General features: G+C 36.6%; 1 protein-coding gene across 5 annotated transcripts in view; it reads left to right on the forward strand.

Moving 5' to 3' along the window:
• The window catches only part of agbl1 (AGBL carboxypeptidase 1), a 209,881-nt gene extending 186,901 nt beyond the window's left edge, over positions 1-22,980 (forward strand). For all 5 annotated transcript variants that reach the window (XM_079603533.1, XM_079603535.1, XM_079603536.1 and 2 more), the window contains 2 exons: positions 6,491-6,654; positions 21,785-22,980. In XM_079603533.1, coding sequence (XP_079459659.1) covers positions 6,491-6,654; positions 21,785-22,049 — 429 coding nt within the window. In that variant the 3' untranslated portion in view covers positions 22,050-22,980. The remainder of the gene's footprint in view (positions 1-6,490; positions 6,655-21,784) is intronic.
• The last annotated feature ends 2,110 nt before the right edge of the window (positions 22,981-25,090 follow it).

Consider the following 25,090-nt stretch of genomic DNA (forward strand, 5'->3'; position numbering starts at 1 on the left):
ACAAAAAAAAAAAGTTCAGGAACTATGAACTCATTTCGTCTCAGAGTAATAGATTTTATATTATTTTGTATATTTTTAGGCACAATGTACAAACCATATTTATGGAATGTGATTTGATAGGGTGATGTTTACTGGATGTGACCCGCTTGAATAAACAGATGATGTTTGCATGAACTTCATTTTAACATCTTCATTAATAATTCCATTTAGTTAGTGATTATCAATCTTTAAAAGTTTCTTGCTGAACCCCAGGGGCCACATCAGGAAACATATGATCCATCAAAACCAACCCTGACTGTCTTTAGACTTTCACTCCCAACGAAACACGGCTCATGCAGGACTTCATGAAAGACGGGCTTGTTTTGAAATTCTTTATTATTTTATATACATTTATTATTTAGCATTTAAATAATAATAATTATTATTATTATTTTATTTAGATTTTAAAATGAACAAAAACGTTACAAAATTACTGCCAGACTTTTTTTGAATATATTAATGCTGTGTGCCACAGACAGCAGTGATAAAACAATGCTGTGTAAATGCTAATAATAATATGCAGTAAATCTAGATAGAATAGCTAAATAAATAAATTTTTCTGAGCAGAACTTTTAATTTCCCCCAAAAAACTTAGCTTTTACTCAGTGTAAATGATGAGAAGAAAAGTAATATTCCACTCTATATTGATGTATTATTTACTCTGTTACTCTTCTAGGGATTGTGTGAGAAATAATTTCCAGTGGTGCAGTGTTACATCTTAGAACTAGAGGGAGCCGCTGAGTCAGTAACTCTGTTCCCATCATGACTCACTTCATCAATGACACCGAGGCTTGCTAGCAGAGCTCTGTTATGCTTGGGCCTCTATTGGAAAACAGTTCCAAAGAGTTCTTTGCTATAAAATGTCCTGCTAGATTGTTTAACTACAAGACGTAGCAACAGAAGCCTCAGGGGAAATAAAGCACTTGGTTGAAAGTGGCTAGGTAGCCACTAGTTAGCATTTGTGTGACGTGTCATTGATTTATGATTGCAGGCTGAAAGGAAGAAAGGTGTGTTTTGTGTGTATATGTCAGGAGGTAAGTGGGCGATGCGGCGCAAGACCAGACAGTTCATATGCTATACATCACTGTCATTTGAAATGCCGACAGTGACATTAGCATGACACATGCTAATTAGCAAAGTTACATTCAATAAAATCATTCAAATGTACAAAATTACTTGGAATTTCGGAAAAAAATGTAATTGGCCAGGATGGCCGATAACTGAAGCTTATCTAGATTATTTTTTAATAAATTTAGAGATCCTGCGTTTTGTTGCATATCAATTTCTATTTAAACATCTAGGAGCAGAAGTTGTGTTATTTTATACCTGCAAGACGTTAAATTAGCATTTGGACATAATATATTAGTCTTTCATAACTACTTTTGAAGCTACTTTTAAGTATAATAAATTCACCTTTTCAAATTAATTCATTCAATGAATGAACTTCCATAACATAACCATAAAATTCAAGATTGTTTGGTTCAGACTATATATTTGTTGAATATCTGCAAAGAGCTGTATTTTTTTCAATGGTGATCAATGTACACAGACATCTTTGGCTGTTTTTAAGATGGCGTGTCGAGTTCGGCAGCTCTTCAAGTGCACCCAAATTCGCTCAAACACTTTTTATTCACTCATTCAGCGGATTCAATTCGTGGGAATAGTAAATGTAGTGAATGTTTCACGACAGTACTTTGGCCTCTCTATCGCCTTCTGTGGTTCAAAGGAAAAATCCACGTTATTTATGAGATGTACAGTTGCTAGTGATCACCATTTCAGATGTATATCTGACATTTTTTTTATCTGAACAAGTTATTAGCATATCTGCCACCATAGTAGCTGGATCTTCTTTTCTATACTTCCAGACAACGAATAATAAAACTAATATTATCATGCATTGATGTGGAGGCTAATAAAGTTATCGGTATGGTTATCTTTATAGTTATCCTTGGTGTCAACGGGCCTTTACCGGAGTGATTTTGATTTGTTTGTACAGTTTTGAGCACTGTTCTGTGTGTTTCACATATGTGAATGTACATGATACATTCCCATATATTTAATGTATTTTATACGCTATATTACACAAAAGATGTAGTTTTCACATCCCAATGAATGCCCTTTCATCTATTCGACTTTAATGCTCCAAAATCGAGAGAAAAAAAATGGAATTTGCTGCCACGGGGCCATTTCTTACGATTGATACCAGTCTATTCAGTGGCATAGTGCCATGGTGATCAAGCCGTATGCCGCTGAGATTAGCTTAGAGTTAATAAGAGCGATCAGGAGGGGTAATTTACCTCTCTAATGGCTTGGGCCCTCTGAAAGGGCATGATAGCTGCTATGCTGTGTGTGGTTTTGGCAGTCTTCCTGCTGCCTGCTTGGCTCTCCTCAACTCTGGCCTTATCAAAGGGAAAAACTGTCACTCCAATAAACAAGGAATTTGCCCCTGCCGACCGAAACGCTTTGCTGCATAAGTGAACAAGCGTCTTTTTATTTATTTATTTCCCTCTCTCTGTCACACAAAAAGTCTAGGCACAGAGTGATTTAGATTGGCTAATTTGCAAACAAGAGAATGCAATGTGTGTATATTTGTCTGTGTTTGGAACTCATCTATTACGCTAGTCATATTTTAGTTTTATTTGTTCCTCAGCGAGTGTTAAATCAACGGTTGTTAACTGGTTGAAAACAAATGACTTATATTCTTTGATCAGTTAATCAGCTCTGATGCCTGGAAATGTCTTTATTCAGTTAACGCGCACATATACATCGCCAAGATGCCCGTTAGGCAAGACACATTATGTAAGGACGCAGACGCGAATGCTTGGCCAACAACAAATATTCAACATAAATGTATGTGAGACTGTCCAGTAACAAACTGCAGCTATCTTTAAATGTCTGTCTGTTGTATTGTTATTCAAGTTGTATATTGTGGTGAAAAATATGAAAATGTCAGGAAATCTCTAAAAAAAAATATTTTTCATAATTATTTTTACACCACACATCCATCAAAAAATGACTGAATGTCTTGGAAATTAATTCTGCAGAAACTGTAGGAACTTTCTAACAAAATAGGACGCGAATATCTGAAATCCTAAGAGATCAGGTTCATGCGCATCATTCTGAATCATAAATATCTCGAAACATCATCTGAATGTTGTACAAACATCTGAAGACGTCTTGTAGTGTTTGTACTGAACTGTTCATAACTGCGTCCACATTTTCCTTGTGGAACATTTTGTTTATTATTATGTAAAACTATGTCAGATATGGTTGTTCTTGACAACGTTTTTGACGTAGTTGCTTTGCTGTCCTCACACTGCATGCAATGGGTTCAGTTTCCTCTCTAAACATACAAGTGTTTTAACATGAGCGATTGCATCCGAGAGGAAGTTAAGAGGGCCTTGCGTCAGTTGAAATGATCAGTGTGGCCTTCTCAATGCAAACATGGTGAGAATCGATTTTCGACTCCGAACAAACAGCCCAGGCTCTATGCATTCTACACATGTAACCCCCCGTTTTGCCTCTAAATTATTGAAGAGCGATACCCAGAACACACCGCCGCACTCATACTGAGCAGTCCTCCCTCGCTTTCGGCACCTCTGCATCTCATTGGTCGGTTGGAGGGAGGCTGCGGGTAAACGTCTGTTTGTGTTTGCGCCCGTCTTGACAGAGTGTGTGTGTGTGTGTGTGTGTGTGTGTGTGTGTGTGTGTGTGTGTGTGTGTGTGTGTGTGTGTGTGTGTGTGTGTGTGTGTGTGTGTGTGTGTGTGTGTGTGTGTGTGTGTGTGTGTGTGTGTGTGTGTGTGTGTCTCTCGATCACGTAAAGGTCAGGTGTAGGTGGGTGTGCCTGGTGTTGCTCGCCCATCATTCTCTTCCTTACACGGCTTCCCATTAATTTGGCCGCTTCCCCAGAGTGTGGCGAGACTCTTAAGGTATTAGCGCCGGCGCTAGCTCACTTCTGACTCATCTGGCATGCTGAGTTCACAACCAAGACTCGCTTTTCTACAGCGAGAGAAAGAAGGGATGTAAGCAGGGCTGGGTAGTGTAGTAACTAGTACTTGAAACAATCTAAATTGTTAAAAGCGCTATATAAATGAAGATGACTTGACTTGACTACTTGATTTATATGTAATATGGTTATATACTCAGATTCCAAAAAATTTAATTATATTGTAATTAGATTACATTACATTTAAGATTACATTACATTTTACAATACTCATGATCAGATTACTGTTTCTTTTTTTAATTGATGATTACTTTATACGTGACTGCTTAATATAAAAAAATGGCTGTATATTGTTCAGAATTCATTTAATATCCCTAATTTTTTTAAATGTACCTTTTAAAAGTTTATTGCTTATATGTTCAAAAAGTCTTGCAGTTTTATGGAATTGCACGCACAGACCAGCCACTAGTCAGGAGGCTATAATTACACAGAAAATCAAGAAGCCAAACAGCATAATCAAATAAAATATGTACCTATTTATTCAATAATAAAACGTAACACAAATTATACGTTTATCTCTGTAAAGCAGCTTTGAAACAATCTACATTGTTAAAAGCGCTATATAAATGAAGATGACTTGACTTGACTTGACTTGTTTTATTAAGTGTTGTATTTTATTTTTAAATTACTTATTTTAATGTAAAATTATTATTTTTTTACAATTTACAAACCCCCTACAATTCCTTTACAAATCCCAGTTTGTGAAACCCTAATATGTATTTGTTGATAAAAAAAAATAAAAAAAAGAATAATTTCTTTGTAGTTTTGTATTAATATGGTACATGATTGTCCTTTTCAAATCAATGTGATAAACGAGTTAGGTCAAAAGTAATCTAGAAGTAATCAAAAAGTAGTGTGATCATATTACCTAAAATGTGTAATGTAATAGATTACGCTACTAACTGCAATTTCCATGATGTAATTTGCCTTCAGGAATGGACTACAATTTGTAAGTAGTCTCCCCAGCACTGGATGAAGGCATCACATGGGGTGAAAGAGGCAGACTAAATAAGTGTGGTGGCTCATCTAAAAAAATGGTGGCACCTTTTTCTCGCTTGATTTGGTTGCGGCGATCGCTCATAATGAATGGTCTAATGGACACTGCGTTGCAGGCAAACGGGGATCGATCTCACCAGGCCAGGGTTGCAGTGAAGGAAGGGCTCACGGGGATTCACTGCCACACTTTCTCTGGGGAAGCGTGCAGCGTTCACACGCTAATAACATGCTTGAGCGAGCAGGTGCAGCTGCTTCGTGCCAAAATAATCTGCAATCATTATGATGTTATGAAAGGCGTAATCTGACAGAAAACTGAATGTTGAAACAGGGAAGGTTAAAGACTTTATTTGGACAAGAATCAATATGATATGGGGGAAATAACATTGTAATTATGACTGTTTTCATGTTGTTCGACTGTTAACAACTTATGACTGCACATAGTTGATGCATAATGTCTTGATTGAATCTCGTTATTATCTTAAGATAATTATATATATATAATGTCAATAGTTTATTTCAAGACATTTATTTTATATCATAAACATATATATAATGGATGCTTTGATTTGAATTTGATGGAAGCGTGAATATAAAAATATCGCTTTTTTTGGCTTCACCAGTGAGTAGCGCTGAAGAAACATGGAGACGCTGCAGATTTATTGATTTTGTTAACCTGCAGTAATCCACAGCTCATTGAACCACTGGGTCAGGACTCAGGGTTATTGCAGGGGTTTGTGTGCCTAGAAAAGCGTGAACGTTCCAATGCCTGTGCGGTGTTTGTTTACTAGTGGCAGAAAATATTGTTAGTGTCTGGATTTCCATTAACGTTTATTTCTGGAACAGTGCATTATATGAGAGGAGAGTTTGTGCACAGCGGGAAGCGTGCAATAACATTGTGGTGTCAATGCAGATTCATTTTGGGACCCGACTAAATGCTACTTTCAGCAAAATTTCAGCAAATGTGCTACAAAAGGCTGCAAATACAGCGGCCACACAAGATATTTGGGCACTGAAGACTCACTTAATGTTACTAGATTCAAAAATATCAAACCAAGTGCCATCTGCAAACAAATAATTCTAAACTTTTCTTTAGTTTTACCATCTGAATTGTTAATTTTGTTTTTTTGTTTTAAATGTTGATTTTTTAAAATAGTTTTTTTCTTTTGGTTTGTTTTTTATATTTGGTTTGTTTTTGTATTTTTGTTTTGTATTGAAATGTAGATTTTGTTGTCTACTTTTGTTCTGTGTTTTGAATACTAACTACATTGTTTTGATTTTACTGTTATTTTGTGCTTTAAATCAATGGCTTAACATTTCTGAAATGTTCAAATGCAGAAGGGTCACTTGCGAAATGGCTCCATAATTAAGAGACAAGTCTGTAAATGTAGTTTGACAGCCCCCATCAATCAGTCTGTCAATCACAAATCTCAAATGTTTTGACCTCGCAGGGCTTGCAGACAGGGACGCGGGAGATGGAGGAGATGGGAATGAAGTTCAGCCAGAGTCTTCTCACCCTCAGGAGGAACTCCATCCATTATAACAGCCGTCTGATCCACCACGCGCCTGCCCTGCTGGACCTGGACGACAGGCTGCTCGACCACAAATCCAATACGTGAGTTTTAAATGAAGATGTTTTGACCTCACATACGTCTCGGGCTTCAAAACTCGTGAAAGTAGACCACAATAAAAAGTTTTTCTAAATCAATGGTTTATACACAATACTTTAAAACAGTGCTTCTCAAATGTGTTTGCTACAAATACAGATGCTTCAAATTTGCGAATACCGCAGAATTTAATTAGACATGGAAATTCGGAATTATTGTCCATTCCCTTTAAAAGTAGGAATGTTCATTTGAACAATAAATCTTTTTATTTTGCTATATAAACAAATTACTAATACTGCATTTTATTATTTGAAATTCGAATACTAACAGACACTTTTTTTTGTTAGTATATGCACATTCAGCTGGCCTTGTGGGAATTATATTTGATGACTATAATTGTCTGTAACTATATTATGATAGCGATTCTGCTTCGGTGGAGGAGAATGAAAATAGGAGTTAGATTCGTATTTCCTAAAGGAATATCAGTGCAAGCCCACAGCAGCAAAGGAATAGCATTAAAGTTTTTATTAAAATTAGCATTTGGAACATTATAGAGGGAGAGAGAAATTAATGGGTTCTGCATTTATTGTTCACTATTTTATTAAAGACCCCCCTGTGGTAAAAAAAAAAAATCACGTTTTTAATGTTGTTTATATGTCTATGTGGTGTTTGTAAAGTGCTTTAAGACAAACCATGTGCAAATTCATAGTTCAACACCATTGAAGAGTATTTTCTCCTTAAAACTGTAGTGAACCAAAGACTACCTTGTAACCAATCATGTCACGAGGGGGGCGGGCTTTAGCATGTCATCATTACTATGCTGTGAAGCAGTGTAGTCTCAAGAGAAGCCAGGTTATTCCGCTATATTTTTCATAGGGTACATTTATCAATATAGTGGGTGAATTATGTATATGATGTCTTTCTCCACGGACGTTCTGAGTTGTTCAAAGCGTTTCTAAGGATGCTGATTGTTAGAAGGCAGCTGTCTGACTCTGAGATGGCGAACGGGAACATGGTGTGTGTAACATTAGCAAAACATTATTAGCTGTTTGATAACATAGTCAAGCCAAAGGCTAATCCTATTAATTAGAGTTATGTGTCCGACTTTTTAGAGAGATGCATAAAACGCATTACCATTCTGATACATCGACTTGTAGACAACCCTATAATTCATTCTTTCTCTTCTTCTGAATCAGTTTCTGGTTCAAACATATATGGCTGAAGTAAACCAGTATTTCCACTTGCCATTGTGCAGTTCTATGTACTGAATTCTCACATAATTAACCAACCAATTGCAGTCAGTATGCAAATAGAACAATGATGTAATAACTCTCGGTTCGATTTTTCTTAGTACTGTAAATAGAATGTAAGAAAAATAGAATGAGGAATATCTGTAACCCATTCTAAGCACTGCACCACATCTGATATGAGATTATTGCCAAAGTGACCTTGTTAATGGTCTTTAAGAGTCATATTCCAGAGTTGCTGTTGCCAAGTGAGGCAGCCATTTTACTTTGGCTTTTTAAATATGATCTCGAGCTGTGGGACGTGGACAGAGACTCATTCAAAGTGCATCAGCTCCCTTTCAAGTTTTCAATTTGCCACTGAAGGGGTTTCCTGGGAGCACTGCCACTTTCTCTGTTTTCCTTGCGTCTCTCCAACTCCTTTCTTCTCTACACACACTCTTTCTCTCCTCTCCCTCTATTTTCCATTCCCCAGCATCCTCAAGTTAAAATTCACTTAGAGTCTTGATTTCTGTCATGGAATGAAATGGACCAAAGCTGAGCTATTGATTTCCACGAAGTTCAATTAAATCCCTTTTGTGTGCGTTTTGAATTGTTACATCTTGTCCGCACAGACCGCTCAGTGTTCTGAGGAGATTATCCCACCCCTCTCTCTTCTCCAGGATTTCACGGCATTTCTATTGTTCCCCTCTTCTTCTTCTTCCCTTTACTGAAGAGAAAACTGTAAACTTGACTGGTCTTACCCGAGAGTATTGCATAACTCAGTTATGCGCAGCTGTAGAATTCTGCTTACGAGCCTTGTCTGGTTCAGCTGAGGCTACTTAGATGGATGTAAGATATAGCTCATCATTTTTTTACTTTCATAGACAAACAAATACACTTTGCACATTTAATAATTCATTACATGTGCATAGCGCTTTTCTCAGCACTCAAAGCGCTTTACATAGAAGGGGAATCTCCTCAACCACCACCAATGTGCAGCATCCACCTGGATGATGCGACGGCAGCCATATTGCGTCAGAACGCCCACCACACACCAGCTTATGGGTGGAGATTTGACAAATAATGTAAAAATTTGGGTTCCACGATTTACATTGGTTATCGTTGTTGTTCAGTATTGGTCAATATTTGATATATATCGGACGATATTGAATATGTTATTTTATATAAATATTTTTATATTTAATAAAAAAAATATATTCATGATTTTCTTGTTTATGTTTAGATGTACCATCCCCATGACATAACATAGGACAAGCGTCTTGGTAAATGGATGGACAAATGTTTATTTTTATATGAATTTTTATATTTATAATTTTATATATTTATATTTATTTTATAAATATTTCCCAGATCTCACAATGAATATCTGTTTTTCTTGCTGTACATTATAATAGTGTGATGTCTAAATTCACTCGTAGCATTTATTTAGTTTTTTTAATTTAATTAGACAAAATGGTATAACATCTATCTATCTATCTATCTATCAATTATAGATAATAACCAAAATAATTATCGGCATAACAAAAAATGTATCCAAAAGAACACCTTTGAAAGGAAAATTGGTTTAAAAAAAGACCCTAAATAATGCAAAGGTCAGTTTTTAGAGTTTTTTGGGGTTAGAGTCTGGGTAATTTTCAGCTGTGTGTGGGGGCGTGTTTTGCTATACTTGTGAGGACCAAATTTCTGGCTGGTCCTCACTAGGAAAATTGATTAAAAAGTCGAAAAATCATTGTCTATGGAAAGTCCCCATAAAACATGGAAACCCAACGTGTGTGTGTGTGTGTGTGAGAGAGAGAAAGAACCCGTCTCTATTAAGGACGTCTTTACTTCTTTCCTAGTCTGTAGTGATTTGATCAGTTTCTTTTGACAGTCAGCACAGCAGATGACAACAGATGGATATCAGTTTCCACTCAAAGGCAGTGACCGCCAACTTCACAGCTCTAGTCGTGCCTTTTGTGCTTTTTGCGAGTCAGTCCAGGACAGCCGGCTCTACTGACGGCATGCATCCAAAATCATCCCAGACAAAGTCATGTGGATGGTTAATTCACCTCGAGCCCCAGACACAAAAGAGAAGCGAGCGCTTTCCGAGCCCTTTTTGTTTGCGGCGACTCTGTGAGGGAAACAATTCGCATTCAGATGGGTGCTATTTTCCTGCCCTCAACACTTTTGGTTATGCACTTCCAAATGAAAAGTAGCCCGACAGAACTCTCAATACCTGCTAGATGTCAAATGAAGCCCTGCGGCTCACATGAACACTCTTCATGTTCAAGTCTATTATAACTTTTGTGTCAAAAGTTCAGCTTTTTTGCTTTCATAGTTCAAAAAAAAGTCCACAGAATTGATTTTCTAATAATAAAGCATGACTTGGAAATGGGCTTCTATCAACGGCTGGGCATTAAAATGAAAAGTTTTTTTGTGTCTGACCCCAATTTTAGTCTCTTTAGAAACGCTTCCTGATGACGTCACTTACCAGCAAGTGTTTTCTTATCTAATGAACTAAAGGCGTCCAAGAAGCCGATTTGATGCCAGACCCCTCAGAAGATAACAAGCTCTCATAAAAACGGCTTTGAAAGTCTCCACACCTTTCATGACATCTTATATTACAGCTTGACACATTTGTTCAGTTCTTTCATTACGCAGTTCGGAAATGAGTCCCCACGGTATGTTCTGGCTCACTGTGTAATTCTTCCCGAGCTCGATTTCTTTTCTTCCCCCACATCAGAGCGGTTCGCCAAAGCCTCGAAGTTGAAAGCTTAGTCAACCATGAAACACATTCAATTCCGAGACAAAAGGGGGATCTTTAGAAGGGTAAACAAACAAACAGACAGGCAAAAACAAGAAATAACACTAATAATAACAACAGAAATTGATTATTATCATTATTACAATTCTAGCTGAATTTACATGCCAATTGGCCCGGTTTATCCTTTTGCAATATTGTCCTCAGATTCACCCAGCACCTTCAGCTATTCCAACAATGAAAATTGAGCCGACTTGTGAAACTTATTCCATCAAAAGTTACCACAAACTACATTAACTTGTTAATCCACTCTGAAATGATGGCCGCCCTTCAGGAAACTGAGGAAGGTTGAACCCGCCAGTTAGCTTGCTTCATTTCAATTTATTTAGAGCATTTAAGTATTCTTTAGAGAGAAATAGGCATGCAGCACACTGCTTTCCAAGGCAGTCTTCATTCTTTAGTTATTTTTCTGCGGGAGTACAGGTCAGAGTTGTCATATGCATGTGTTGGTCATAGGTTCAGAAAAAATGTTTTTTTCTGTATAACTACCCCAAATCTTCGTAAATGAGGTCAAACGACTTGTATTTACTAGGGAATTTTGGTTCACCATGGTATTTTTTCCTTCTTTTTTGAACATAATTATCAACATTTTCTGTAAATATTTTTTATCAAGCCTGCTATTTAACGCATTAAGTGGTATTATATATAAAAATGACATATATAACTTAAAAAATGCAAACATATTTGCATATAATTATATTTATTTATATTTTGTTTATTGTATATTGTTGCCTGGTATTATATACTGTATATAAAAACGAATTATATATTGTATTATATATAGCATATTGTGTATGTGTGTGTGTGTGTGTATTGTATATTGTATTATATATATATATATAGCATATTGTGTATGTGTGTGTATATAGGCCTATATATATATATATATATACACACACACACACATACACAATATGCTATATATAATACAATGCATGAAGTGTTATTATGTACTGTATATAAAAACTAATTATATATTGTATTATATATAGCATATTGTGTATGTGTGTGTGTGTGTGTGTATATACATATATATATATATATATATATATATATATATATATATATATATATATATATATATATATATATATATATATATATATATTATCATATTATAATCAAGTCGGGCTGTTAATTGCATCATTATTTTTACTTTTTAAATATATATGCTAAGTGAATGTGTGAGATTGATTGCTCTATATTTTAGTAATTGTATCTATCAAGAGAGCAGTGCATTTCTGGTATGGGATATAGCTCTGAAGGAAGCAAAAGTTCTTACATAATTTTGCGTATGAGCCAGGGGTTGTACATTTTTACATTGCCGTTTTGCTAAAAAAAATTGCACTACATTTATGTGCTAAATCTACTTTTTAGTCCATGAAATGGTATTTTAGGAATTAATTTCTAAACATTCCACCAAAAATCACTGAACCGATCTACCGCAGGGAAGCTCCGCTAATTGTTTTGCACCTCTGAAAGTTTGCCAGAACTTCATATTCCTTAGCTGTTTAGTTGCACGTTTAATTATGAATGCGGAATTGGACAGACCCTCCAAAAGAATCATTATAAGCATACTTAAAATTCAGAGCTGCTGTTCCCTGTGTTACAGTCCCCGCATGAACAGGCTTGATAGCAGGATGTGTTGTAAAATGAAACTACCTCTGCACATCTTTTACTAACACGCGTTCAGACGCAGAGACAGAGAAGGGAGGGGAAGATAAGAGCTTGAAAAGTGGGCTGCAAACAGCTTTTGAGTGGCGTTGATTTTAATGCCTTCTAGGAGATATTTGCTGGCAGATCTCTTATGAGGTGTCTGTAATAGTTTGTGAGAGCACACACTGTAAACAAGAGCTGCGTATCCTTGTGCAGCGATGGCCGTCTCCCAGGAGAGAGCTGATTGAATCTCTGTTCCCTGCCGTCACGCAGACACGAACACTCCCTCACACGCAGCTTGCCCCTTCTAATCTGCAAATGAAATTATTTCCGGAACTTTGGACTCTTCTTTTTTTCCTTTTTTTCCTCTGTTTACTGAGATTTTGTTCAGGGTAGAAGATTTATTATGTTAAAATAATGTATTCAATTGAATGCCTGTTGATTTTGTTTTATATACAGTTTTTTTAATAGTGATTGACCATATAGGTCTTTCAAAAATAAAAATGTAATAGTAATAAGTATTAATAATAATAATTTTTACTTTAATTCAATCTTAAAAATGACTGCATTTAAATATGAGTATATGTTAGTATAGTACTACATTTATTGGTAAATTATTATAATATATATTATTTATTATAGTAAATACAAAAATTATGTTTTTTTTAATTGCTAATGGCAAAAATATTATTATTATTATTAAATCCTAAATAATCTTTTTATTTAAACTGATAACATTGTTATATATTAGTACATGAGTATCATAATATATAGTTATGTAATTTATTAGTATATATAAATTATTACTTTTATTTAAATCTTCTTAACTAACTTTTGACTGCAGTTATTATAGTCACAGTGTCATAATTCTGGGAATATCGTGATATTTAGAGAAAAGTAAGTACAGTTGTAGTATCTGTCTTATCCTTACTTGCTGCCACCTCATAAGTAGTTTATGGATGTGAAACTGTAATCCATTGTAAGTAGTTAATGATATTTTATTTTATTTATATATATTTATTTGGAGCAGGTCTTAACCAGGGGATTTGAGAAGCAATTACATGCCATGTGGTTGTGTACACCTCTCTCCAGATATACTTAGCTCGTTTTTTTGTGTATTTAAATCATGGTTCTGCATTCTAATGAGCTAAAATATCAGTAATGTCATTAACATGAAGCATATTGCTGCTCTTTATGCTTATTAACTGCATTCATTGTATCTGTCCTCATCACAATGTACAGATAAACTTCATTTAGTGAAAGTAGAGAAAGGTCATCAATTTGGAAAAAAAAAAATCTGTTCTGATATAAATTAGGGAGAGTTATAAGTCATTAAGATATATCATAAAGTATGTATAAAGCAGATGCGTCTGTCTAAGCAACCAACCATATAAGCTGTGAAAATGTTAAATGTTGTTGTTGCTTGTTTTTATTATTATCATTATTGAGTACCGGTAACTGCTGAAAAACATGTAAATGCATTTCATTCCATGTTACAATTTATGATCTTTAAAATGCATTAGTAAGTGCTGAGATGAACATTAAAGATAAATGATGTTGAAGTATTGTTCACTGTTAAGTAATGTTAAAGGTGAACTAAGTAACTTTTTTACCTTAACTGATCAACTTCGGAGTCACTGGAATGGTTATATTACTTATTTTGGGTTGAATGGTGGTGGTTTCGCACCCCCCTGGTGCCCGTGAGCGGAAAAACAGCGTTTGCAACTTTGGGCCGGCGGCCCGCCGGCCTCTTCGTCTGGAAGTATCGTGTGATCCCAAGTCTCGCGAGGTAAAGAATTGCTTTACTGCAAAAAGAAATCTGCTATAATGCTGTCATTATTGCGCTCCCTCACACTGTTGGAACCCGAATGAAGACGACGTTGCAAAGAGTTTCCCATCTGCTTTGATGTCGTTGATCTACTAAGCCTCTAGTGTCTGAGAATAGCCAGCGAGTTTTTAACAGTTGTTGTCAAATATCTATTCCGAAGCTGCGGGGGGAGCTCTAGAGAGAAACCTCCGAGCAAAACGCGAGGATACAACAAAGAAATCCCGATCTAACTGAGTGCTGCTTTAACAAATGAAAAAATATTTTAAAATGTTAACAAATATGAACATATATTATTGTAGCTGTGTTTTATAGTAGCATTTCTCTGTGAGCGTAGTATTAATAAAGTAAAGTTTTGATGGTGGCATCAAAGTTTGGTTGAAGTTCACAGAAAATGAATTTTCTAAAACTGAAATTGGTCAAATCACCTTTATGGCACAATCCGCTGTGCATGAATATAGTGATTTGAATGCATCTTGAACTTGTGTCAGAACAGCAGCTTCGTGTATGAATGAGTTTGTTTCATTGCTTTTGCTTTTTGATTTGAATAGAGCAGAAATGTCTTCTCCAGCCCCAACTGAAGCTTTTTTTTTTCTTTTTTCTCTCTCACTGCAAAATTAGGCTTTTAAAATTCAAGCCGCTAAGACTCTTTATCAAACAAGCGAGGGGAGAATTCTAATGACCCGTGGATTGTTCTTGGTCAGGAGGTGATGGTGGGAGCAGATTGGCCCCCGTCTCTCACTTCCATTGTGTTTAGATTGTCGATTCTGATTGCTCTGGAATTTTGTCGATGGGATGACATAGATAATCCGATAGAGATTGCATATAATTACAAAACTAACAAAAGGTTTCTGTGCTATTGTACATACACAATAGACGGGCCATGGGAGAGTAAATGAGGAAATGACTTATGTAAATAAAATATTTGTGCTTGAATTACACAAATCTCATTTTAGGCCTGACAATGAATCTATAGCCCGTATGAAAATGTCACTCTTTTAAAAAAAAAAACTAGAAATCAACTTATTTAATTCTGCAAAGATGCATTAAATTGATCAGAAGTGTCAGTAAAAAAAATATTTCTTTCAATTATCTGTTAAAGGATTGTGGAGGGGAAAAAAGTATCACTAAAAAATATTACGTTTTCATCTTTGATAATGATAATAAATGTCTCTTGAGCAGCAAATCAGCATATACACTGAAGATAGTCATTGTAATAATAATACTGTTTTTATTGTACTTATGATCAAATAAGTGCAGCTTTGGTCTGACTTCTTAAAAAAAAAAATATATATATATATATATCGTACCAATCTTTTGGAACGTAATTGTGTGTGTGTGTATGCATTTTTTTGATTGATTTCTTTCTTTAGAAAAATGATATTACCTTTAAAAATACGTGCCCTTAAAATTCAGTTTCTTCTGTTGTATATTCAGAGAAGGAAACCGAAATATGCTTTCCTAATGATGTGTAAGCCACAGTTTGTGGTCTATTGATCACCCCTGACAAGATCTGAGAATACCTTTGAATTGCGAACGCAAAATATGCTGAAAACAGCCAAAATGCTAAGGCATATATTTAACTCGGTGAGGTTAGTCAAGGTAATGATAATGAGCATTGTGCTGCTTTTTTGCAGTTTATAGCCTACAATATAAACAAATTGTTAGAAAATCTTGTTTATTTGAAATCATCCTCCCAGCAGACACATACAGCCTGTCGGAATAATAATGCAATCAAATGTCTGCATTCACAATGTGTATGTAGATTGCGGGGTCAATTTCTGTGTACTATTGATTCGTTTGGTGCACCACAAGAGGGGGAAAAAAGTGTCTTTGCCACATTTCTGTACTCATATTCATCGAGATCTGGCACAGGCCTTGTAAATATTTGCATAATACTTGAATGCATGATATATTTACTTAGCAACTATCCAAAGTGGAATTCAAACTCGTTCTGAGCTGGCGAGATGACAAATGGAGAACGCGCTAGTGTTTCAGAAGCACACGTACCAATTTAGCCGAGCCAACAGAGACTTCTGTAGATCATTAAACCAAACTGGTGGATTTGTCGTGCTGCTTCCCGTGTCTAAGACTCTGAGCATTTACAGTTGACAGAAGCGCAAATCAGATATTTCAACCATCAAACCTATAGCAAAACATAAGACATAAGAAGTTATTTCTGCTGCGTAAACACACTGGATGGGTTGGAAGGAAACTAGGGCAGAAATGTTTTATCTTTACATCAGACGAGCATTTGACAAGTCAAACAGTGAAAACATTTTATATAATAGGTGTTCCCAACCCCAAGATAGTATTTTTTGTTGTTGTTAGCTGTATTTTGAGAGATGAAACTGTTCCAGGGCCTGTACCGTGAAGCTGTTTTAGGTGGCTAGCCAGGTATGTTCCTGTTTAGTTAGCAACCCTGGGTTTTAAACGCCATGAAAGTGTTTTGGCTTTTTGCAGTGTTCATCACTCTCCACGGCTAACCTAATATTTACGTAATAGTTTATGTATTAATTTTACAGAACTGATAGGCTTTTACATACAGGACATATATGCATTATATATATACATATTACGTGTACATTTTATATAATGTAATATAATAAAGAGATTATCCTCTTTGAATATGAAATAACTACTAATGCCACCATGATGCTGACTATTGAATATGTGTTGATATGTAAATGTGGATGGACATACATATTTGTAACATCATAACAATGGTGATTTCTTAAGTTATGTAATTGCTCTGGGTGTCCTTACATTTTCATTCATGCATTTGGCAGACACTTTTATCTAAAGCTACGTAATTTATCAGTTCGCTTTCTCTGGGAATCAAACCCATTGCTAGCACCGTACTCTACTGTTTGAGATACAGGAAACAAGGACGTTTTGAAGCTTTGTATTGTTATTGTTAGATTATAGCTAAAATATATCAGATAGTATATTTCTAAAAAGCAAAAACAACCTTGCTTTTCTCCTTCCTCTGCTTTTAGGATGACGAAATAAGTCAATGGGCCCTATTTTGACGATCTGAAACGCAAGTGTCAAAGTGCAAAGCGCAAGTAACTTTGTGGGCGGATCCGGGCGCTGTTGCTATTTTCCCGGCGGGATAAATGACTCTTGCGCCTGACGCAAATCTAAAAGGGGTTGGTCTGAAGTAGCTTCATTATTCATAGGTGTGGTTTGGGCGTAACGTGAAATAAACCAATCAGAGCGTCCTCTCACATTCCCTTTAAGAGCCGGCGCGCTTGTTCCATGGCGGATTGCTATTATAACGGCGGATTTGCCAGCGCACGCCAGGAGCGGTTCACAGCCGAGGAAACCGACGTTCTCGTCAGGGCTGTAAAACACAGAGAAGTGACATTGGGGATGATGGGAGAAACCCACCCAAATTAGCTTCGGTTAAACAGGCGTATCATTTGGGTAAATGTGTAGCCTAATCTAGATTTTTTTTTTTTTTAAATCACACATCTTCACGGACACAACAATGATTTCCCTCGTGTGTTAATATTTTTCCTTGTAATAATGTATGATTTGCAAAAATGAAAACTCCTGCATCTGTTTATATTAGAGAATCAAAGTGGATGCGCGTTAACATTATGGCCAAGCACGCGCCCTTAAAATACCATATCACTAACGCGCAACGCGCCATTGTCTTTAGACTGTTTTTTTTCCTGGTCAATGGCGCAATTGCTTTCTAAAACTGGAAAATAGCACCATGGAAGTTTTGCGCCGGAACACGCCTCCTCTTTGCGCTGAACCGCCCCCGCGAGCGCAAGTTCATTTCCTAATTTACCGACGTGCGTCGGTGGAGGGAAAAGTCCGCTGTGCGCGGGTGCAAAATAGGAATGATACATGCGTCGGTGTTCAAAGTCAATTGCGCTGGGTGCAAGATAGGGCCCAATGTCTGTTTAGCACAGTCCAGTTTGCCCCTGCTGGTTGACAGTGGAAGCGCATGTAAAAGCAAGTGCTATGTGCCAAGTGGTCAGCCGCAAACCCTGCAACTGTCCGTTTATCAATCGCCCAGAGTCCATGTGTTCAGTCTCCAGCCACAGCATAATCCTCCTGATAGGCATTGATTGTCTTCCATCCGTACGGTGAATTACAAGTGATCTTGGATTAATTGAGATGGCAGGTGATTGTGTTCTGGAATCCTGCTGCAAATTAGCCACACAGGACACTCAACTTCCTCTAAAACACCATTGACTTTAGGGAATTGAATTATACATGAATCGTTCTTCTTCCATTTTGCGCTTTCTTTTTCCATAGAGGAGACCAGGGTAGTTGTTACATATTACAAAGAGCACAAAATATTGTGTTCGTAATCTTAAATCATAATTTAGTAACTTGTTTTTCCTTTAGTAACAACTTCCGTTTTCCTTTTACATCACTTGGGCCTATTGGATAATGTTAACCAATAGTCAAATAGCTATTTTGGCCTTGTTTGAGTTCCATTCTGGCATGTACGCTTACTTTTCAGCATTCAGTAATTTCTCGTTTGATAATACTATTTCATATGGAAATATATCACATTACAGAAGTAAAATGGGTTGTAAAAGCCAATTCATGTTGATTTTAATGGCAAGTTGCCACTGTGAAATTTTCCCCTACAGTGCCTGCTATTAGGGCATTTGTCAAGTTCAGTGGTATTCAGTGTTGTTATTGCCAATAAAACTATTAAATACTTTGTTTTTGTTAGTGAAATAAATATTTTATAAAATACTTCAACTTAAAAGGCAAAAATTAGAAGTGTTGCATATGCAACTTACTTAAAATAAGTTTATTTTAAGTTATTTTGAAATACTAAAATGATTAAAACTGAAATAAACAAAGAAATCTAATTTAAATTAAAAAATGTCAAAAGCACATAACATTGTTTCTGAAACTAAAATTAAAACTGAAAGTATAAAAATAAATGTAATACAAAATATTAATACAAATATGCATATTACTAAAATAACACTAATAAACAATTTTCCCTCAAGGTGAACACTTTAAGCTACGTGTCTATAGAAACATTTACAGAAAGTATGGAGAAAAATATCTCCACAAATATGGAGAAAAAAGTGAGACAACTTGCCCCAGTCTCCCCTGTATCTATCTCACGTTCTCTCTTATTCCGTCTACACTGTCATCGTGCGATCTTTCGAGATGTGCGGTGTTGTGTTTTTATGATTGAGTGCTGAAAAAGCGACCTGCTGACTGGCATAAAGATGCATGGACTCGCCGTGGCCAAGCGGCGGCACAGAAATGAACACCGCTCTCGCTCAGCGGCCACTTAAAGTAATTGAAAGCAGACCTGCATACGCGCACTAAGTCTTTGCTTTCAGAGAAGTCAGGAATAGAGCTCAAGTCAGAAACCTGCATCACTGTTAAACTGCTACACACTGTATCGTTTGAGGTGGTGTAGCTTTACACAGATGATGAAGGTGCCTTGTTTCCTCAAAACTGATCATTATGAGTTCATTCTGTAGGTTATTGACGCGTCTCTGCGGTATTTCTATGGAAGTCGATAATGATTTTGTCCTTACTGCAGTGTCATAACTCAATGAGTGAGTCTCCAGAGCTCAAAGGACAAAATTGCTTCCAAAGAAGTTTAAAATTAAGTGTGTGTGCGTGTGCGTGTGTGTGTGTGTGTGTGTGTGTGTGTGTGTGTGTGTGTGTGTGTGTGTGTGTGTGTGTGTGTGTGTGTGTGTGTTTTATATCTTACGGCGCCTCCCAGGGAAAATGTTTGCGTTCCCCAGAGAAACTTCGCATTCGCTCACAATAGCTTTGCGCTTCCTCGCAAAATTTCTCGGGGAACGCAAAACATTTGCCAGAGAACACCAAAAGCATTGACGTATTTTTTTTTTTTTTTTCTTGAATTCCATCACCATGTCCCTTTTGGTGTTCCATAATATCTTAATGAATCATTTTAATTAGTAGTGGCGAGCAACAATGCTTGAACAGTTTTGTTTTTAGTGTTCAAAAAATAACAGATGACTTTATGGTTTTCAAATCAAAAGGTTTCTCAAATCTCCATAAGCATTTGTTTAAACTTCCTTTATAAAGAACTGTTCAAATACTCAAAAGGCCTTATTAGACTCAGTCATGTGGTCTGTATATGCTAATCATCTCTCCTTACAAAAGACAGGTGCTCCGACCACAAAACAGACACTAATATCCCTGCTTGTTATGTGTCCCGCACTGAATTTGGACACCCAGTAACAGCCAGAAGAATAGACGAGTAACACGCACCTGTTGCCGCACTGACAACCGCATAACAAATTGGTTCATTTTGCGAGTCAAGAGGACGTGATTTGTTTGTGAAAGGGACATGTCTCCTGCGTCTCATGAGACCGCTCCCACACACTCTGTCTTTCACCCAGAGCGTCATCTCATCTTTCCCATATAATGAAGAGGGGAAAATACAATGTTGTTCTTCACATTGTGGCACACCAGATGTTATTTTTTCCCCTTTAATTTCCACCCAGGGCAGAGAAAATGATAAACAGACTCACACGTGCGCACACACACACACACATACCGGTGGCGAGGACGGGCGAATCGGATTGCTCATCACATCCACGCTCTCCATGGATCCCTGTGGTTTTGATCTGATTAGTGTGACTGGGCTTTATGTTTACTGTCAATCAAAACACTCCGCAAACTCAAGGTCACAGCGTCCTTCGCCAGATGCAGCAGCGGGGACAGAGCGATGCGTTTCCGTTCAAATTAATTCCGATGAAGTGATGATTTACAGAGCACTTCATTTTTTCTTCTTCAAAATGAAGGCCTTTTTCAAATGCATTGCTGTAGTTTTTTTAGTATTATGTACAGGGTTTGAAATTAACTTTTTGACTCACCAGCCTATTTGGCTTCTCACTTTTTAAAGGGGACATAATATGCCTATTTGTACAAGATGTACAATGTCTCAGAATGTGTCTGTGACGTTTCAGCTCAAAATACTCCACATATCATTTATTATATCATGCTGTAAATGAGTCCCACATTTTTGAGTGGAAGGAAAACGTGCTGTTTTCGTGCATGTCTCTTTAAATGTAAATGAGCTGCTTCTCCCCGCCCCACTTTCCAGAAGAGGGGCGGAGCCTTTACAGCTCATGCCAAAAACGAACAAAACATCGGTTTAGGTTTGATTATCATCTCTATCGCAGTCACCAGCCGTTCAGAACTTCTATTAGCCAAAAGAAAAAAGATCAGAATAAACTAGATTATCAGTCACGCCTTAGATTTAAATATTTCCATTGTTTAATCTGATTCTGAATCTACGACAGTCAGTCACTGTTTGCGGATACCATTTAAATAGAATAAAATGGAAATGAGAACAAAATTCTCTGTGATTTCTCTTATAATTGCTTGAAGTTAAAGACGCTAGGGCACTTTTTATAAATGCGGCATTTATAAATGAGTTTGGGTTTTCAGAACGAGTTTTTGATTTTTTAAAATAGTTTTTATTTTAGTTTTATTTCAATTAGTTGACTAATTGTAATTCGTTTTTTCATCTAATGTTTATATTTAATTTTATTTCCGCTTTATTTTAAGAAAGCAAAACACAATAACAGCACTTAATAGCCAACTTATGACCTTTGTGTTTATTTGGGCAGTTGTTCCGAGGACGACGAGCCGCCCTGCGCAGAGGAGATCGAGTACTCGTCCTGCACTGACCCGTTTGGTGCCAACGAACTGGACATGGAGGTGAACGGCAACACGTCCAGTGCGGAAGAGGATGAAGATGAGGAAGTGTGTAGGAACGGGAGGCGGCGGAACCACCTTGTTCCTCACTACCTACAGCAGGACGCCCTGGAGACTCTAACCATCAAGAGTGGACAGTGTAACGCCATTGACATCAGTAACGGCTACTTGTGTTAGGCTTCTTTTGTTTGCCTTTTCTGTTTATATGTTATATTAGCTGAGCAGAAGGAAACGGAAATATTCAGCATTTAGGAGTCTAGGAAATGAAATAAGACGTCCACACCTGCAAAACATTTGCTAGTACACCCCATGGATGAGATTCCACCTGTGTTCCCTAATATAAACTATATGAATATGTATTTCTCACATAAAACAGCACTTGAAGACTAATTCCCTGATGCATAATCATAATGGCGTGATGAGCTCATTGGGTGTTTCGGCCCTTTGGTGTTTGCGGTGAATCATTTGCAGGTGTTGTGTGTTTGTTTACGATTGCTCTTACTTTAAATAGAAGCCGGTAGCTTGCTCACTACTCTGCCATATAACTGGTCCTCCACTGAAACGCATTAGTAAACACTTGACATTGTAAGATAGCACTGCATATAAAGTTTACCTTTAATAATGTGTATTTATTATCATAGACTTTGAAGATCAGTAATCATGTATGTTGTTGTGGTTTTAGTTTTTAGTATCAAAGTGATACTTGATAGTTCGTAAAAAAAAATATGTATATATATATATATATATATATATATATATATATTGAGCTGTCCTTGCTCTAGTGCCTATATACTGTAGTAACATGTTGCTATGTTAATGTGTGATTTTCTAAGCATAAAAATATTAATACGCACAAATACGTACTCATACTCATAAATACGTATAAAATGTATAGAGAGAGTGTGTTAATTTTTTTTTTTTTCATATATTTATGTATAAACATGGATATATAAGTAAAAATGAAAAGAATATAGGTGTTTATGAAACATTTCTGCAGTGACATTTATATGACTGTTATTAAGTGCTCAAAACTCATACTGTTAATCATTGTTGATAAGTCATATTCGGAGCAATATAAAGAGACGGACACTAAATAAAAATGTAAAATACAGTCAGATAAATGCTGTTTGTGGTCTTGGTCTTTTCTTCCTTATCTTATGAAATTTAAGCTGATATATTCGGTAAGGAAAAAGTCATTTGTTTTACAGAAGCAGTCTGAGCCTTTGAGACAGATTTCATCCAAACTCTCCCCAGAATGTTTTAATATAATGAGTTCTGTCATCTCTGCACAGTTTGGACCCACACAGCCTTTGGTTTGAGAGCAAAGCTACAAAAACTAACTCATGTCAGTCCATGTTCAAATTCAGGAGCCAACAGAAGCCAGCCATAAGAGACTGACACTTTTAGCTCAAAGGTAATTCTGCCATTCCGTGAAATGTGTTCATCTTCGGTCTGTGGGACAGAAGTTTGATAACCAGCAAGCAACATTACTGTATTTCTATCATGTTTTCTGTTTTATGAATATAGCCATTTTATGAATATAATCATGGCTAAAGGGTGTTATTAAGTGCAACATGCAGCGGTGGCCTGCAACCCATATGATATAGTATACTAAAGCTTTAATAGCAGTAATAAATAAGTGTGTGTGTGTGTGCGAGAGAGAGAGAGAGATTGTGTGGTCCTGGTAAACCCTACGTTGTGGAGACACAAGGATAGTAATAGTAATCTTTGACCTTGTGGGATCTTTTTCTTTTTTGGTCCCCATGCCATGAGAAAACGGTTTATAAATCATAGGGCCTTTTATATATAGCCTACACACACACACACACACACTGCACAGGAGTTACAACAACCGTAGTGAAGTTTCTACACACAGCAAAAACGAATGCACTGAATGTAACCTAGTAAACAGAATGGTAAGTCTTTATTTCTCTGAATAAAGACTGTATGGGTAATGACTCTATTTTCATTCCCTCTGTCATTCAGGGCTGGATCTAGGGCCAGATAATGACTTCGCTGTGACCTCCAGCAACCCGCAGCAAACGGCATGCTGTCCTATCCTGTAATCTCATTCCCATTTACAAAGAGATGGTCTAATTAGATGGTGGCGGGGGTGGGCTGTACCTGAGACCGGAGAGGTGGTCTGGTCTTCATTGGTATGCTGCAGACGCGGGGTACGACACACACCACTGCATTTCTTAATTGTGTCTCTCTCCAGCTCTGTCTGGCGCTATACCCACGGCAGACCGAGCGGGAAGGCGTTAGCGACCGCGGCTTTACACTCCCCTGCCCGGCCCGCGGAGGAATGACCCTCCAGGAGCTCTCAGGCCTGTGATGGTGATTACTACATTATCACATATGTTCAGCTGGCAGGAGGCTTTCTCCAAATATCTATAGGGGGCTCCGATTTTACACAGCGCTGCTCTGTAGTGCTCAGGGACACAAGGAAGGACGGCATAATGTTGCCAAAAGACTTTTCAAATGCCAATATTTATACATGCACGAAATGGTTCTATATAGAAGGATTCTTAATTAAATATATAATAATATAATATAAAAATATATATTTTTAGTGTTATTTTTTGAGTAAATAACACTAGGGTTCTATAGGCCTATAGAACATTTTCTAATAGAAATTATGAAAAAGTTGTTTTGGATTGTTTCTTCAAAAATGTACACTTTTAGTTAATACATTAATACTTCTGAAAGTCACTAGTTGATTTGATTTACCCACTAACAATATACAGTAGTCAACATTTGAAGTGGATCAAAAAAGTTCATCAAAGTTGTCCTAAGACAAGAAGGGGTATTGTTGAATATTTATGTATAACTGATGAAAAGTTTTGATCCACTTCAAATGTTGACTATAGGATATAACAGTGGATAACAGTAGAACTGTCATTGTTCTGAAATGTTATGAATATTTCCATTACATCTCATATTAAGCATATTTAAATAGCATTCTGTTCGCATTTTATGTACCTGTAGGTCTATATTAAATACATTTAAATTATATTTTCTTACTTTTTTTTCCACAAATTCAAATGTATAGATATCTTTTCCACATAACAAATATTTAAATGTTTTGTTTATTTCAAACTGGATTATTATAGTGAACATTTTTCATAGTTCCATAGTTTTTTTTATTTATTTTTTATATTACTGTATGGAAGTCTATGGGGCCCCATTAACTGTTTGGTTACCGACATTCTTCAAAA

The sequence above is a fragment of the Phoxinus phoxinus genome (genome assembly GCF_949152265.1).
Source record: "Phoxinus phoxinus genome assembly, chromosome: 25".
NCBI classification, from domain to species: Eukaryota; Metazoa; Chordata; class Actinopteri; order Cypriniformes; family Leuciscidae; genus Phoxinus; species Phoxinus phoxinus.